Source organism: Triturus cristatus, chromosome 5_2 (assembly GCF_964204655.1).
Source record: "Triturus cristatus chromosome 5_2, aTriCri1.1, whole genome shotgun sequence".
NCBI lineage: Eukaryota > Metazoa > Chordata > Amphibia > Caudata > Salamandridae > Triturus > Triturus cristatus.
In genome coordinates, this window is record NC_140588.1 from 199,129,132 (window position 1) to 199,146,149 (window position 17,018).

At 44.7% G+C, this 17,018-nt stretch overlaps 1 protein-coding gene across 1 annotated transcript in view; it reads left to right on the forward strand.

Moving 5' to 3' along the window:
- The window catches only part of RBFA (ribosome binding factor A), a 93,744-nt gene that overhangs the window by 45,066 nt on the left and 31,660 nt on the right, over positions 1 to 17,018 (forward strand). Inside the window, exon 3 of the mRNA XM_085606987.1 lies at positions 16,386 to 16,556. Within this exon, the coding sequence (XP_085463113.1) occupies positions 16,386 to 16,556 (171 nt within the window). The remainder of the gene's footprint in view (positions 1 to 16,385; positions 16,557 to 17,018) is intronic.

The following is a 17,018-nucleotide window of genomic DNA, read 5'->3' on the forward strand; positions in this document are numbered from 1 at the left end:
CCACGCCACCCCAGTTCAGACATGGCCATATGCAAATCAGTCTTGACCCTGTGCCTCATGGGAACAGTCCAGCCCGAACTGCAAAGAAGTAGTCCCATCATAGTGATCCACAGAGCACAAAGCAGGCAGCCGCGCTTTTCTTCAGAAGCTGTGGGAGAAAAGGCGCTTGGGAACTCGATCTCACTACCTGTATGCTAGAGGCAGGGAGGAAAAAACAAAATCCTACCTCTTTTGTTTCACACATAAACTGCTGGGGAGGCTGCACACTGTTGCCTTCACAATCTCTGGAAGAAGGAGGCTAACAGTTCGCCAAACTATACTGACAAGGGTATACTCGGAATGAACCCCTTAATAGCGACGTTACTAGTGAGCCTGCCCGAGATAAAGTAATGTAATGTCTTCAAAGATGAGCCGAAGCAGGAGCATATTTAGCGGCTGTGGAGCTTTGTATGGCTCGCATGTCAGGCAGCTGTTCGCACGTCAGGCAGCTGTTTGCACAACTTATTGTTACCAATTCTTTAAAATGTAGAGTAGATTCTGACTCCGCCAGGAGGAGCATTTCCCTCACAGCTCATGCTAATGGTGGTTTGGTGTATCATTCCACCTTCCATGGAGAGCTGCACTCCAATGCCGAAGGGACTGTTTTGCATTTGAAAAAAACTTCTGAGCTGCTGCTTCTGTGATGTTGCCCCTCTCCCAAATAATTGGTGGGTGCCCATCAGGGGCACCAACCAAGCAACATATACTTAGGGGAGGGGCCAGGCCTTGCTTCCAACACCACGCTGTGTACTGCCTTTGGCCATTCGTGACGAGAGGTTAGCCACAGGGCCTGGCTTGTGGCCAACCCCCCCCCCTTTCACAGGAATCCAACCACAGACTGTGCACAGCCTTATGCCATGCCCCCAACAGGCAGCCAACTCCACCCTAAACACAGCCTTTGGCTCGCCTCCCCATGCCATCTCGGGCCCCGGCAATCCCAATCCCCATCCCCCTGAGCCACAGTTGGGTGCCATGGTGCCTATCCGGGACACGCAGAAACTGCTTCCTGGGGGTTAGGGTTGGGGTGCCTCAGTGTCCAGCGGCCCAAGCCGACTCACCACATAAACCGGGAGCCGGCATTGCTCCTCCTCCGAATGCTCTATGGATGAGTGAGTTGGTGGGCCAGTAGTTGTATGGGTCTGTAAATGGGTATGTCCGGGGTTGTATAGGTGTGTGAGTAGGTGCATGAGTGGCTGTATGGGGGTGTCAGCGGGTGTGTGAGTGGTTCTGAGGATGATGTCATTTGAGATGCCATCAATGATGTCACTGACCATGTAATGAGTGATTGTAATATGTGAGATCCTAAGCAGAGCATTGCGGGACGTAAGTTATAGTTGGCTCAGGTAGCTATAACAGCTGAATTTCTATGGCTTTGTATGAGTCAAAGGTAAACCTAACTGTAACGTCCCTGTAACCTTTTGGTTTTTTTAGTAAATTTGTAAGGTTTTTTAAAAATTCTATTTCCTAACTAGAACATCCCTGTAGCTTTTGTTTTTATTGTGTGGTGTATATATTTATATATAACAGGTGAACGGAATTACCCCAAATTTGACAGGCAGAAGGGTCTTGGTCTAGAAGGCACGCTTTTGTTTATTTGGTGTAAATATGTTCAGTAGTTTTGGAGAAAAATCGAAATTTACGGATATCGATATTTGGGAATTGAGCCATCTGATTGGCTGAGGCGTTACAAGCACGAGCTTGCTGGTTATTGGCTGCGAACGTTTGCAACTAGGAAGTGTTGTCAGCCATTTTGTGATTCAGTTGAAGCGAGTAAGGGGGGAAAAAGTAGGAAACAGGAGGGTAGGAGTGCTGTGTGCTCTGTGGGGTGGTTAGGGTGTGCTATACAGGGAGTGTGAAACGAAGTATTCACCCCTACCGGTGTGAAAGTGCTGTTTTGCCCAGAGTCAGATGGTACTGAGGTGAGGTGCCGGTACACTCTGGGATGAAACCGTGCGCCTAAACCATGAGCTGATTGCTGTAAACTGATGTGCTCTGGGCGCTGTAGCATACTGGCCGCTGATAGCATAGCTGTGCAAGTGGTGTTAGTATGCGTTGAGACTATAGCGGGAGTGGGAAGCAAACTACTCACTCCTACCGGTCTGAAGACTCTGGAATTAAACCGTGAGCCTAAGCCATGAGCTGATAACTGTAAAGTGATGTGCTATGGGCGCTGTAGGATACTGCCCGCTGTAGTATACCTGTGTAAGTAGTGTTAGTATGCGTTTATACTATACAGGGAGCGGGAAGCAAACTATTCACCCCTACCGGTCTGAAGACTCGAATGCAGTTTTTTAGCAAGCAGGAATAAAGAAATAATCATTAAGAATATAATGCAGAATGTTGTAATGTCACATAAGACAAATTTTGAAATCAGGTGTGTCTAAGAAAGTGGCTGTGTGTAATAAAGCGATGGAGTCTGCAAGTTATATAAAAAGTGTCTTTATTTAAGTGCCATAAATGGACCCACTGGTGCAAGAGCTAAGGCACCCAGCTGAGGCAAACTCCAACTGCTTCTGCTGTATTCAAACCTAAGCTCCTGCATCAGTGAATTCCACATTACATGTTACAGTTCCATGTGACATAAACAATACCTATTAGACATGAATGACTCTAAATTCCATAATGAAAATAAAGGTAGGATACGATTACCACATGTATCCTTTAAGAAAACAAACCAAAAAAAATATTCCAAAATGTAATCATCAAACTTCTTGGGTACTCTGGTACTCCTTTTTTGTAACACAAAATTGTGAACAGCATAACAGTCAGCAATCTCTTCTACAGTAGATTCAATTTGGTGCGTGTCAGAATTGGTAATAGTTCTACTCATATCGGAACTTTGAGGAGGAACACAAACATTGCGCTTCTCAGAAGCACATTCGGTACCCTTCTCGTCAAACCATAAATTATTGTCTTCAGCCCTTTCAAAAAAGCATTCTTGTGCAAGAGCTAAGGCATCGATCTGAGGCAAACTCCAACCGCTTCTGCTGTATTCAAACCTAAGCTCCTGCATCAGTGAATTGCACATTACATGTTACAGTTCCATGTGACATAAACAATAGCTATTAGACCTGAATGAGTAAATTCTATAATGAAAATAAAGGTAGGATACGATTACCACACTGTGCCAACCAGTTCCTAAACAATGTTGTGCTTTTTTATCTTGATCGCCAGCTCGTGAGCAGAGGCTGAGGATGAGCTAATTTGTGTGAAAGGGCTTCGTGGATAACAGGCAGGCAGAGAGACATGTGCCCACAGAATAGACATGGTTTCAAAATGGATGTCGGGTGTATGCTAATTTAGAAAGTAAATACCGTATTTGCATAGGCCATTCATCAACCATCCCTGGTTAGGCTGGAGACGTAAGGGGCAATAATGAAAACGGAGTTCAAATGCCTGAGCATACTTAGAAAGTTATTATATGAAAATAGTTCAATTGAAGTGCATTAAAATATTTTATAGGAAAAAGTCAAAAAAGTTGGAAAAAATCAATCCAAGGATAACGTGAATTTCTTACAAGTCTTGGAGATTGCTGTCCGGAAGTTCTTCAGCGGCTTGAGATGCGTAATGTTCCATGAGACGATTGTTGCCATCGTGTGAGTAAAGCGAAGCGATCCAATTCATATCCTCGAAGGGACAGTAATGTTCCTCGAATGTTGGAGTGACAATTTGAATTGGCAGGCAATCTGCGATGTTGTCAAAGGTCGCAGGTTGCAGGAGATCTTTCGCGGCTGCACAGGAATCCCATTCCGCCAGGATACGTTGCATCTGCCATTGCTCCACTGCTCAAACAATCAAGTTCATGGTTTTCAAGCTACTCCATTACCTGCTGAATATCGGGAGCGATTGTTGGGATGTTGGAAAGGCATAGATCCATTCGCCAGTCGAATGGGCAAGTTTTGCAATAAAAAGATGGTTGCACGCAGATTGCATATGTGTAAATAAATGTCATGTTGTAGTTGGCTCCGATAATAGATAAAGGCAGGCAGCCGAAAAGTTGTTCCATTTTTTCACAGTATTGATGTAGCTTCGCGTAGAGGCGTATTCTGTCGGACATGATTGTTACCACAGGAGCGCAGCCATTTATTACAAGCAAAAATAGTAGTAGGATGACCGCAAACAGAGCGAGAATTATGGGTACTGTTCCTGTTATTCCAGAGATGATCGAATGAATGAAGTCTGGTATTATACCAAAAACAGTTTGAAAGCCTGTGACAAGGCTGGAGGAGACAGTGTTAAAAAAATGTGCCAGAACTTGAGTGTCAGATGTGTTGAAAATTGTGTAACAATTCACAAAGTGTAATGGGAGGTTTGTATTTAAAAGGGACTGTATTTTACTTCAAGTTCATGCTATCTGGAGTCGATGAATTTCTTTTGCAGAAGTGAGGGACACTTGAAACAAAAGCGCTTTCAGTTTGCTCAGTTTAATGAAATCTGTTTTCAAAGTAGGTATTGAAGGCCAAGTTGAACTGTGGGAGTTACTTTGTGTGGGTGGGAATAGACATTGCCACAGGAAGTTACTTGGTTTGAATCAGTAAGGACATATGGTATGCCACCTCACATTCCGTAGCAGTTCATGTTATTAAGAACCAGATAACTGCCGTTAGAAAGCTGTGTGAATGTTGGTCTGATTGTGGGAGTTGGCGTATTATTAAGAAAGCACGCAAGATTGGGGGCTGTAAGCTTAGAAGCGTCATGCAGTTGGACATTCTTGCATAGTAATGAATGACTACCATGGTGGTTGCACTTTTCACCTGTGAGAGAAACTTCTGTATCCTCTTTAAGACAGCGATATGTAAATGGGAGAAACCACTGCTCGTGAATAAACACGCTACCTTATATAATCACATACAACATGTACACCTAGCAGACACAACAACACTACGTACTATGGGAACCGTGGCTAGCATGTACACAAACCAAGCATGGCATGGCACCTCTGCCACACAATGTAGAATGCGGGGAGAGATGGGAGCAAAGTATGTGCGAAGGTGGCAAGTGATTCTCGATTATAAAAGTATACAATGCAAAGTGTAGAGGGGATGTGCCGGAGAGACGCGAGTATGCGGAGCACAGGCATGTACATGTCAACATACACTGATGGTCTATTGAGTGACGTGGACAGTGGACGCAGCCATGATAGTGCAGTCAGTAGGGAAGATTACAAAAACATAGCATGTATGTGCCCCCCCCCCCCCCCAATCTTTAGCGTAGTGGGCTGGCTCGGCGTACGCAAGGCTAGCGTAGGGGTATGAATAAAAGGCACGTTTCTCTGGGTGTGCTTCTCTTCCGGAATGGTGAACGTGTCTGCCAGGTCTGTGCAGCTTGCATCACTACGAGGCTGACGCCGTGAGCGAAGGTGGGTGTGTGAATGATGCTCTCAGCCTGCTGGTACCCAGAAACCGTCATGGCCGCTGCAACGCACATATGCCCCACAGTACACCTTTCGACACCGCCGTATGTGAAAGACGGCCCACCACGTGCCGGCGGAAGCTCCTGGGCCGAGCTCTGCGAGCTGGGAAGGCTCCTGAGATCAACGCTGGCTACCGCGACACAGGCACACAGCGCCCAGCCTGAGGCCCAGCACCGCGGAGTGCTCTGTATAGTACTAACACAGTAGTCCAACAGGTACCAACAGTGGAAAGGTGTCTTGATCTCACAATGGACTATGCTAGAACGGCATCCGAGAGTGGAGATGAAGGTACTCCCTTCGACCAGGTGCAACCAACTCTAGGTCCCAACAGTGGAACGGTGTCTTGATCCCACAATGGATGATGTCCGATATTACCTGCTGAACTCACTCCGTTGAGGTGCATTACACTCTGTGCTTCCGTAGCTAACTGCTGCACATGATTATTGGGCTTGGTTGACTGTAGTCGCTGGACTACACCGTGGTACAGTAGGTCCAAACATTGAAACGGGATCTTGATTTTATGATTGAGGATGTCCGAAGTTAAAGTCTGTGATGATTTCTGTGTACCCCCTCAAATCAGGTGCAACCAACTTCGTGCTTCCGAATCCAACGGCATGTGGCTGTGAGGCGCTAATGACTACTGCCTCTGGCCTACACTGTGGTCCGCAGGGCTCACATTTCAGATCGAGTGGTGATTGTTAAATTACAGAATCCAGTAGGCAACTAACTACAACGTCTATTGAATTATATACACAATATCCTTTTAGTATACTTGGTTGAAGAACTTTTTTTAGATGAGTTATAGGTTTAGTACAATGACCAAATTCTTCTTGGCAGTGGAAAAGAACACTGAATAACAGTCTACACTGTGGACAGCAGAGTTCACAATTCGAATTGTTTTAATTTATTTATTGCAGAGTTTATTGTAAGTTATGTTGTATTTTGTGAAGAGGAAGTGAGAAAAAGTATTCATGGATGTCTGTGCTGACTACTGCCTTCAATTTACACTGCAGACAGCAGTGTTCACAATTCAGATAGAGTCGCTATTGTAGATGACGCAGTCCTGTAGGCAAAAGACATTACTCCAGTGCGCTCTGTCCGCACTACGCATACACATCATCGCAGGCTATGCATACGCTTTTTGTTGCTTCGTGTATTACAAACTGGGCAGCTCAAGTCAACGCTGTCTCTGGGCTATACTGTAGACAGCAGTGTTCACAATTCAGATCGAGTTGCTATTGCAGATGATGCAGTCCTGTAGGCTACAGACATTGCTCCTAGTACGGCCCGTCCGCAGCACGCATCATTGCTGGTTGTGCACATGCTGAATGCTTTTGATGTGGCTATCTGAGTGCACTAGAACTGATGGACCCTTTATGGTACAATCTTTTTGTGTATTATTTCAGATCTACTGCCTGTATCTCAGTTATGGTTCTTTTACGATAGAATCTTTTGTGTATTATTTCACATCTACTGTCTCTACCTTACTGCAGCACAAACTATTGACCATTTTATTATTGAATCTCTGTGTGTGATCCAATGATTACTGTTGTAGTTGATGCTAGCAGCAACCATTCCCTGAGGGCTGGTTTATACTCACCCCACACGCATCCAGCACAGACGTCACTGGATATGTGACCCTTGTAATAGAAGAGCACACGTCCCCGTACCCACTTCCGCTATCTATCTGTGTCCGTGTGTTCATTATCTATGCATGATACTGCCCCTGGGCCGTACCACATTACATTGTGCTGTCGACAGCGTATGCAACCATGTTACCTCTGGCAGTGGGGAAAACTTCGGTTATGTAACTTTTAGGTACATGGCTATCACAGGTGGAAGGCTACTTTACAGACCATGAATATTGATGAAGATGATGGTTGCATGTTGTGTGTAGTGTAAGATATGTGTACATAGCAAACAGTTTTCAAAAAAGCTCTCTAAGCAGAAGAGGTGTGTCTCATCAAATGCTGTAGAGAGAATGACTAAAATGGATGGTGTTCTCCAACTGCTACAATGGGAAATGTTATGAACGAATAAAATGCTTTTTTTTTTTTTAAGGTCACATGGCAATCGCGCACCCAGCACGCAAGGAGACCGCACCTGAAGCGATTTTGAGAAAATATATTTACCATAATATACGTTTATTAGTTAGAAATATATAAATGTTTAAAATATTTTAGATTAATGCTTGCTCTCATATACACTTTAAAGTTATTTAGATATAGTTTTGAGACATAAAGAAACTAGCAGACTGTCAGCATTTAGGACGTATTTCTTAAAAGAAAGGTAAAACTGATTTCAACAGCATTAGGAGCTTGTTTACAGCAATCAATAAATGGTTGACCGGTCGTGTTTAAGAGTGCGTCGTACTGCGTTATGAATCCCCGCTGGGTGGAGTCGATGCTACATAAGATATTACATAAATAAATATAAGGGGGCTGTTAACTTTGTTATTCTGTTCAGAGGTGTCTGTCCTTTAACCCAATAAGAGATGGCAGCTAACACTTGTTTGAAGAGGCGACCCCTTTCACTGGACCTATTTACCTCTCTTATCACCAGAGCCGGGCCCCGCTGTCCCCAAACTAACCCCCCAAGCCACCTTTTCAGATCTCTTATCCGTCATCAGTGGCCTCCGCCCATGCGAGAGACATTAAACCTCTGTTTGCACAGTCGGGCCGAGTGTCTGGTGTCAAAGGACTGCTGGTTATACAAGGGGCTCATTCACAGGGCCTTGGCACCCGCTTTTAAGTGAAGTGAGAAAAACACGCCTGCAGCCAGTGAGCCGAGCATGGTTCGAGTCACTGCGTGCCGAGCCGGAGGCAGCCGCTGCACTACAGAGTAACACTTGGTGCGCACGATGTAAAGCATCACGCACATGCGAGAGTCTGGACAGGTCAGGCAAAAGAAAGTGCGAATGCAGGCAGCCAATCATATGAAGAAAAAAAAGTATTTACAAATGCAATAGGACTCGTATTTACGCGAGTCCTATTGCATTGTAAACAAAAATGCGGGCGCTGAAGAAGGCAGTAACGGGAGTGGGCGGGGGGGTGGTGGTGGTCAGAGAAGTCACGGACTCTGGGAGGGAACAGGGGGAGGCAGGGGAGCAAAAGAGTTGCAGAAGTAAAGGGGCTGATAGCCATGGAAGGATAAAAAGAACGACATGGCAGTAAGGAGGCGGGACTAATACGCCGGCAACCAATGAGAATGCAGCATTTCAGATTTGAGCCAATCAAAAGCATGGGCAGAAAGTGGGTGGAGCTTCCCCCACAATACTGCCTAGGCGAAACCTAAAAATGAGGGAATGGCGTACCCAGCGCGACACCACACGTCTATGACGTAACACAGGGCCTGGCACCGTGCACTCGTTGCATACGGAACGCGCAGCCGGCGCGACCCCATCCGTATATGACATAACGCGTGGCTTGGTACCGCGCATCCGTTGCTTACCAAACTAGCAGCTGGCGCGACCTCATACGTATATGATGATAGGCGGGACGTGGTGCCACGAACCCGTCGGATACGAAATACGCATCCTTTACGAGTTTAGCAATATGGCGAATAGCATTCACGTGCTGATGGAGCTTGGTTCACTAACGGTACGGGACTCCAGTTTTCTATAAAAAAAAATATACATACTTTTTGGGGAAGATATAAAACATTACATAATTTTTAAAATAAAAAAAAAAAGAATAGAGTTCCAAAATATTACCAGGAACAAATATAGGTTTTATAAATATTAAAATATGAAATTAACATTTAAAAAACCTTCGAAATTCACTGAGAAAACCATAGGTTTTACAGACGTTATAGTTGGGAATTTGCATTTAAAAAACCTTTGAAATTCACAAAAAAAACATAGGTTGGTTGGACATGTGACTCATATAAAACCAGAGAAATTCGCCCGTTATAGTTAGTTGAGCTAACTAAAACTTGCGCGCCCGCAATGCACTGGTAATGACGTCACATATTACATCACTCATGACATGGTCAGTGACATCACTGATGACATCTCAAATGACATCACTGATGACATCATCCACGTGATAATCTGATGCACATACTGATGCCCTAATATAAACTTTGATACATGCACTCTAAAATACAGACTACTATTCTTGAAACCATACACACAACAATGCCAGATACTACATACCACCCACTATTTCCTAGGTCTACACACACATCCAATCACTTATACATGCAGTTACTCATCAATACAGTACTATAATATGCACTCATACACCTATACATTCAGTCACACTCTGCCACTCATCCATAGAGTTACTCACACACATAGTCAGTCATGCAAAGAATCAATCACATACCCATTTACTCATTTATACAGTTACACACACCAACTCCTTTATTTATACACACAACACATCACTTATTTATGCAGATACTAACACATAACTTACTGTCTTATACAGTCACTGATACAAGCAGACACTCATTTATACACCCACTCTTCAAATAACTTACTCTCATGTATAGTCATTTATATACTCCAACACTCACATATACTGCCTTAAAACATATGTAGTTACTCACACATATACCACTGAGACATTCATTCACTCACCAACACACCCATACACACACTAACTCACCCATACAGCCCTTCCCAGATGCACTTTTGAATCCATACAACCAGTAAATCACCCACTCGGACATCTATGCACAGTCACACACCCCCACACACCCACACAAACACTCAGGCACCCATACAGATATTCAGACAACAAATCAATAACCCATATAGACACTCATGTAGCTACTCACCAACCCATGCAACCACTTACACGCCAACTGAGAGACTTAATACTGACTTTCACCCAGTTTAGTCACTGACCCATGCATTCAGTAAGACACGTTCAATCACTCACTTATACAGTCAGTCATGCACCTACTAAATCATCCATTCAGGCACTTGTTAATCCACTCATTCTTCAATACACCTTGGCATAGATGTATATGAAAAATATTTAAACTTTACAGAAACACACATTCACTGGATGATGTCATCAGTGATGTCATTTGATATGTCATAAGGGATGTCACTGACCATGTCATGAGTGATGTAATATGTGTCGTCATCACCAGTGCATTGCGGGCGCGGGAGTTATAGTTAGCTCAACTAACTATAATGGGCGAATTTCTCTGGTTTTATATGAGTCAAATGTCCAACTAACTATAACGTCCCTGAAACCTATGGTTTTTTTTAGTGAATTTCAACGTTTTTTTTAAATGCTAATTCCTAACTAGAACGTCTGTAAAAACCTATGGTTTTTTCAGTGAAAAAATAAATAAATATATATATATATATAGATAGATATATATATCAGTTGCTGTTTCTAGTTAGGACCAAAGTTTCCATAGGAAAATCATTTTTTGTTTTGCCAATAACTTTGACGCAGCTTGACGAATCTTCCCGAAATGTTCTTTTTTTTTTTTTTTAAAGCTCCCGTTTTTTGGTCGGCTATTGTGTTGAAAGTTTCGTGGTGATCAGTCAAGCGGGGGCCAAGAAAAGGGGGTATCCTAAAATATGTTTTCCCCATGTTATGTATGTGGGGATTTTTCATTTTTTTAACTTGACTACAGCCTGAACCGCTGAACAGAATTGCACCAAATTTGGTAGAAAGCTAGATGTGGGTTCTGAAAGCTTGTTTTTTGTTCTTTGTTGTAAATCCGTTCAGTAGTTTCAGAGATCATTAAATTAAAAACATTTAGATATCTGGGGACGCTGGTCCGTACAGTGGACTCGCAGATCCCTCTGATATTTGATTGGCTGTCAACACAAGTCCCATTAAAATTATTATTTTTTTTAAATGGAAAAAATAAAGAAAAGTGGGCAGGGTAGGAATACACTGACACCCCAGATATGGTGAGGGGGGTTGCCACAGAGACAGTAAAGTATTTTTACATTTAATTTTGCCCACAAATTCGCGAGTGGACTTACAGAAAAATTGAAAGAAAAAGGTGTACGGGTTCCTTCCCATCTGATAAAAGAAGCCCACCCGGGTGGGCCAAATCCTTGGGGCATATGAAAAATAAAGGAGGGGCGCATGACGTCACCCTCCTAGGGCTTGAATAAACCCCAGGGTTTTTGTTTTGAATTATGTGTGGGGTGCCCGCACGGCACACCCCCAGGGCCCACCACCTCCCTGTGGCTTGTGTATGTATTAAATTGGTGGGTGGTCTCTCAAACCCCGTACTGCTCCAGTGGTTTACAATAAATACGGGGGTCTGCGTGAACCCTACCCACAGCTCTGGGTGCCTCTACCTCCTCGGGCGGGGCTTTAACTTTAATTAATGGGGGCCACACAGTCCCCTCCAAGCCCCGGGACTGCCACCTCCTCGTGGCTTTACTTACATTAAATGCAGTGTGCTGCACCACCCCCACAGCCCGGTGCACCACCACCTCTCCGGGGCAAATTCTAAAAAAAAAAGAGAAGGGCCCCTCCTGGATCCATAGACGGCCGTTGGGACTGCCACCTCCGAGTGCCGCCTCCTGCTGTGTCTCGGGGTACCCAATATATCGGTTTGCTATGGCTGGGCGGGAGCTTCACCTCTCATGCCAAGCCATAGCAAACTTCTGGCTTTCAGCAAGGGAGAGCAGTGAAATGTTTTGGCTTGCTGAAAGCGAGCACAATTGGTTTGACGGAAAGGGAGCTAAATTTTAGCAGCTCCCTCTATGTCAAAGCAGTGCCTGCTCCCGCAGGAGGCGGGGAGCCAGAACGGACTGGGGTTGCCTTGATGCTCTCCCTGTGATCCCCGTGGTGAGTGGGAGCTCTGGGGGCTCCCACTTGAAATGGCCAGGCCTCGGGTATGGGGTCCTAGGGACATCGTCAGTGATGTCACTTGCCATGTCATGAGTGATGTAATATGTGAGGTCATAAGCAGTGCATTGCAGGGGCGCGAGTTATAGTTAGCTCAGCTAACTATAACTGCTGAATTTCACTAGTTTTGTTGTACGATTGAAACCTGAGCCTAACTATAACATCCCTGTAGCCTTTTTTGTTTGACCAAATTTCCGAGGTTTTTTAAAATTTCATTTCCTGACTATAACGGCTCTGTATTCTTTGGTGTTTTCAGTCTATGTATGTTATGCAAAGCAAAAGCAGACATTCAATAGACACCTTCACATTCAAAATTCATAACTATAAATACGGAATTCTGCGTATCACACTAAGTACATCACTATCTAAAATTAATGGGAATTTTAAGCTTTAGGGCCCCCCTTTCTACTTAGCACGCGCTTGATGGATCGCCCCAAAACTTTTCCAGGAAGGAGCAGAGGTGAATGAACTTTTTTTGAAAAGTTTTGTGAAAATTCGTCAAATGGGGCCTAATTTATTAGTAAACCAAAAAACGCTCTTTCAACGTAAAATTCCCATGCATTTTCATTTTCCATAGACGCCTTTAAGACGAGCTTCAGCAAAAACTGCTGAATGGAATTACACCAAATTTGCTGGAAGCTAGATCTTCGTCCGCGATTGTGCATTTCATGATTTGGTGTAAATTAGTTCAGTCGTTTTTGAGAAATTAAGGTTGGTAAATAATTCTGTATCTGGACGGTTGGGTCTACAAGAGTGTCTGCGGGAGCAGCAATTTAAAAATAGAGAATTCTGATTGGCCCAGGGAGCTTACTTTCCCTTGGGCCATCGGACTTCCACTGGAGTGAGCTCTCTGATTGGCTTCCAGCAACATGAGAAAAATTTTGCTGGCAGCCATTACAGGACTTGGGGACTTGGTTCCCTGTCCTGACATTAAATGAAAAAAATAGTATAAGAGGGCAGGGTAGGGACGCCCTCACCTCCTAGGCCCCTTCAGGGAACCAGAGGTACCCCCCCATTGGGGCCAAAAAAGAAGACAATGTAGCAAAAAATGCTAAGATTAAGCAAAAGTCTCGCAGAATAGGAATAAAATGGAGGCCAGGCCTATTCAATAATTATAAGTACCAGGGGAGCCCACCCTCAGGCTGTATTCATGAAGGGGGGGGCTGCGTGGGTGTCCTCTGCAAGCCTTCAGAGGCCCTGGGGAGCCCACCCCCAGGGCTGAAATGTTTATATGGGGAGAGCCCTCCCTCCCCCATCCTCCAGAGGCCCGGGGGACCCCACCCTGTGGACAAACTTAGAGTATATGGGGAGGGGGGCCACACAGCTCACTCTCCAGAGTCTCAAGAAGCCCTGGGGAGCCCACCCTTGGGGCTGAAACAAAATGGGGAGCAGTCAGCAAGCACCCCCCCAGCCATTTCTGGCCCCATGGCACCCCATCCCCCAGGGCCATGTCAGTAGCTACGCCCCGGGGAGCCCACTATAAAGGTTTCTCTGCTCGCAGCTGTGTGGGTAGGAGGGTTGTGTTCCCTCTCCAGTGAAAATTACGCCAAGCCCTAGGGGATGGGTTCCCCTAGGCACATAGCGGCTCAGATAGGGGGGTTGCGCAGCTCCATTCCCCTTAAAAAAATAAAAATAAACAGTCCTGGGGGATAGGGTCCCCAGAGTCTAAAGCGGCTTGAGTTGGGGCCAGCTCCCTCCCCTTTATTTATACAGGAGTGGCCCTAGGGGATGGGGTCCCCGGGGCCTAATGAGGCTTGGGAAGGGGGGGTTGCTTTGCTACCCTGAGAGAGTCTAGCCTACAGTGGGTTTTTGGTTCCCAGTGAAGGGACCCATTACTTGTACATGCCTCACAACTAATGGCCCATTTTCTTACAACATCCATCGAAGATAACAGACTCTTTTGCCCAATACTTAAGTAGACTTTATCTCGGAAACCAGTGATAACCAGCAGGCAGAAGAGGTTTCTTTCGAAAGGGTTCACTTGTCCGCTCTGTTGGAGGCCCGGGGTACAGTTGTTGGAGGGATAAATTACAGTTGATGAGATCTCGGACAGTATCACAGCTATTTCTTATAATAAAGCATCCAGAAAAGACTGATTTCCCTCTAAATAAACAAACCGATTCTATTGTTATGCACATTTTTAAAGAAGTGGAGGACTCGCGTAGACTCCACTTGCAATACAAAAATGAATTTAGCAGTCTTATTCTCAAACCTGACCAAGATCCTACTCAATGCGCTGGCTACCGTCCTACATTACTCAATACCGACATGAAGGTGCTAGCAACAGGATTGAAGAGGGTGAAACCGAGTCTAATTCTCGCATCACAAGTGGATTTGTGCCGGGCCGGTCATCCACAAGTCATCTGTGACTACCAGTGAATATACTGGTGCAGGTGTCAACCGACAACAAGATACTGCTATCGTTGGATGCTGAGAAGGTGTTTGATTGTGTAGAGAAGAAGATACCCTTTCTGCACGATGAGTAGATTAGGGATGGGTCCAAATTTCTTGACCAAAGTGCAGTGGTTATAGTAAGACCCCCTGCACAAATTGATTGCAGAGGACACACGTCACAGACCTTAGCTATACACGGGGCGAATCTACAGGGATGCCCGCTGACCCTTCTTGTGTTCCTTCTGCCACTATAACTGTTGCTGCTATTCATCAGATCGACCTTCTACAGGGCATAGAGACAACAGACATACAAAACTTATGCTCTATGCTGACGATATTCGGCCGACTCCCTGGGACCTGGAGCCTTCAGTACCACACCTCATGTCACTGATAGCTTCCCTGTCTTCTGCGGGTATAAAATCAACTGGAATAAAAGTGCGGCACTCCCCATAGCCCGGTACATGGGTTGGTGAACTGAGGTTACCTAACCGGTATCTGTAGTACCTTGCACACCAGCTGTCACAATTAGATAGTGGTAGTCAAAGAAAAACTAACCATCTTGGGTGGCTATTGAGGGGACTGCAGTACGGGCAGAACCCGGTTATGGGATATTATTCATAATAACGCGACCACATTACTATCTCGCTCTCCTGCCATTAAGGTAATGTTGCAGACTTGGTGGGACTCACATAAATTACTAAACCTGGCTAGTTAGATACAGAGATGTGCCTATTTGGGGGAATGCGGGAATAGCAATAGAACGCAGAATGGTTAGGTGCAAACCGTGGGAGGAGATAGGGTCATGGATGTTCGAAGACATCTTTGAAGAAGACACTATGAAGTTCTATGAGACGCTCGGAGTACACTTTGGTTAACCGCAGACGCAGTATTGAAAATGCTGCCAATTACGTCATTGTCTGAGAGTCTGGTTTGGACCAGACCCCAGCACATCGTCAGAGTCGCTGTGGGAGCGGAAGACAATTACAATAGACCCAAAAATAGATAACAGGACCTTATATTTCCGCTCCAATTCACCTTCTAACGAACTGTGAGGCCTGTGACATGGTGAACACCAAACCGTAGATGATGGGCTTTGTCAGCATCTTCCAAAGTGCAGGAAAACCTGAAATGAAATGTTAAGCCAGTGGTCAGTACACATATGTACAATTTTTAACATTGAGTTATGCAGGGGACCAACACAGGGTACCGTGTAATATAAACATAATGGCTTAGCGTTGTTATCTTTACTTTTACACTTTCTTCTTTTCTCCTCTTTCGGTCGTTTCAATTATTAGTTTAATTCATTTTTTGAGACCCACGTTCATCAGATGTGTACTGAAGCAAATTATTGTTTCATGCCAGTTGTAAACTTAATAACTAAATGCTGCAAAAGATAAGATGCAGGTAAACCAACCGTATACCTATTCACCTCAGTTTAGCTTTCAAACATTCCTCAGCCAATCAGACAGTTCTGAATATGCTGTTTGTAGAGAATAATACATAGGGAGGCGAAAATAAACTGCAAACAGCTGCTGAGGTCGAAGGACGAGGTGCAGGAACATGAACTGAACCTCGGGGAGGTCCTATTTAAAGGTTAACTCGGAGGTGTTTTGCTTTGAATGATGTATGCAACCATTGGTAGCACGTCTTTGTTTAGCTGGTAAATTTGATAAATTGTGGCTCTGCTTTTTGTTTAGATGCACAAGCCACCCGCTTTTCTTGGGTCGCTGAAGACTGCCCAGCCGAAGAAGGAAGACAGCATTCGCATGAGGGCTCTTAATGTCATCTTGTACAAAAATGTGGTGGATCTTCTTGACACTGGCGAAATCTGCCAAGAAGCCCATGACCTCCGACTTGAGGTCACTAGGGTAAGTGCTCTAGGTATACTGTGCCTCCCATCACTTTTAAAAGCCATGTGTTGCTAAAGAAAGCTAGTACAAGGGGTCTTGAGACCGTGAACCTTGAAGTATTCTTCACCAGTCTCTTTTCACTGATACTTCCAATATTGAAGGCAGAGGTCCCAGCTTCCAAAGAGGAATACATGATATGTGTTACTTTGAGATACCAATGACCAAGCTGAAGTCGGAGTGCAGGCATGGTCTTGGGGTGTATTACTTAAAGTTGGCTCTGCACAAGGTAATTGTAGACAGTCTCTGACACAGTTTTGGCCTGACTGGTGTCTTCAGTAGTTGAAGAGCTGGAGCAGCCCCATTTTACCACCATAGAGATTGGTAAATGGTTGCTTGTCATGAGATCTTTCAAAGCATTTGACTAGAAATGTAACAGAATATGTCGACATATTTCAAGTAAAGAGTGGAACATACACAACC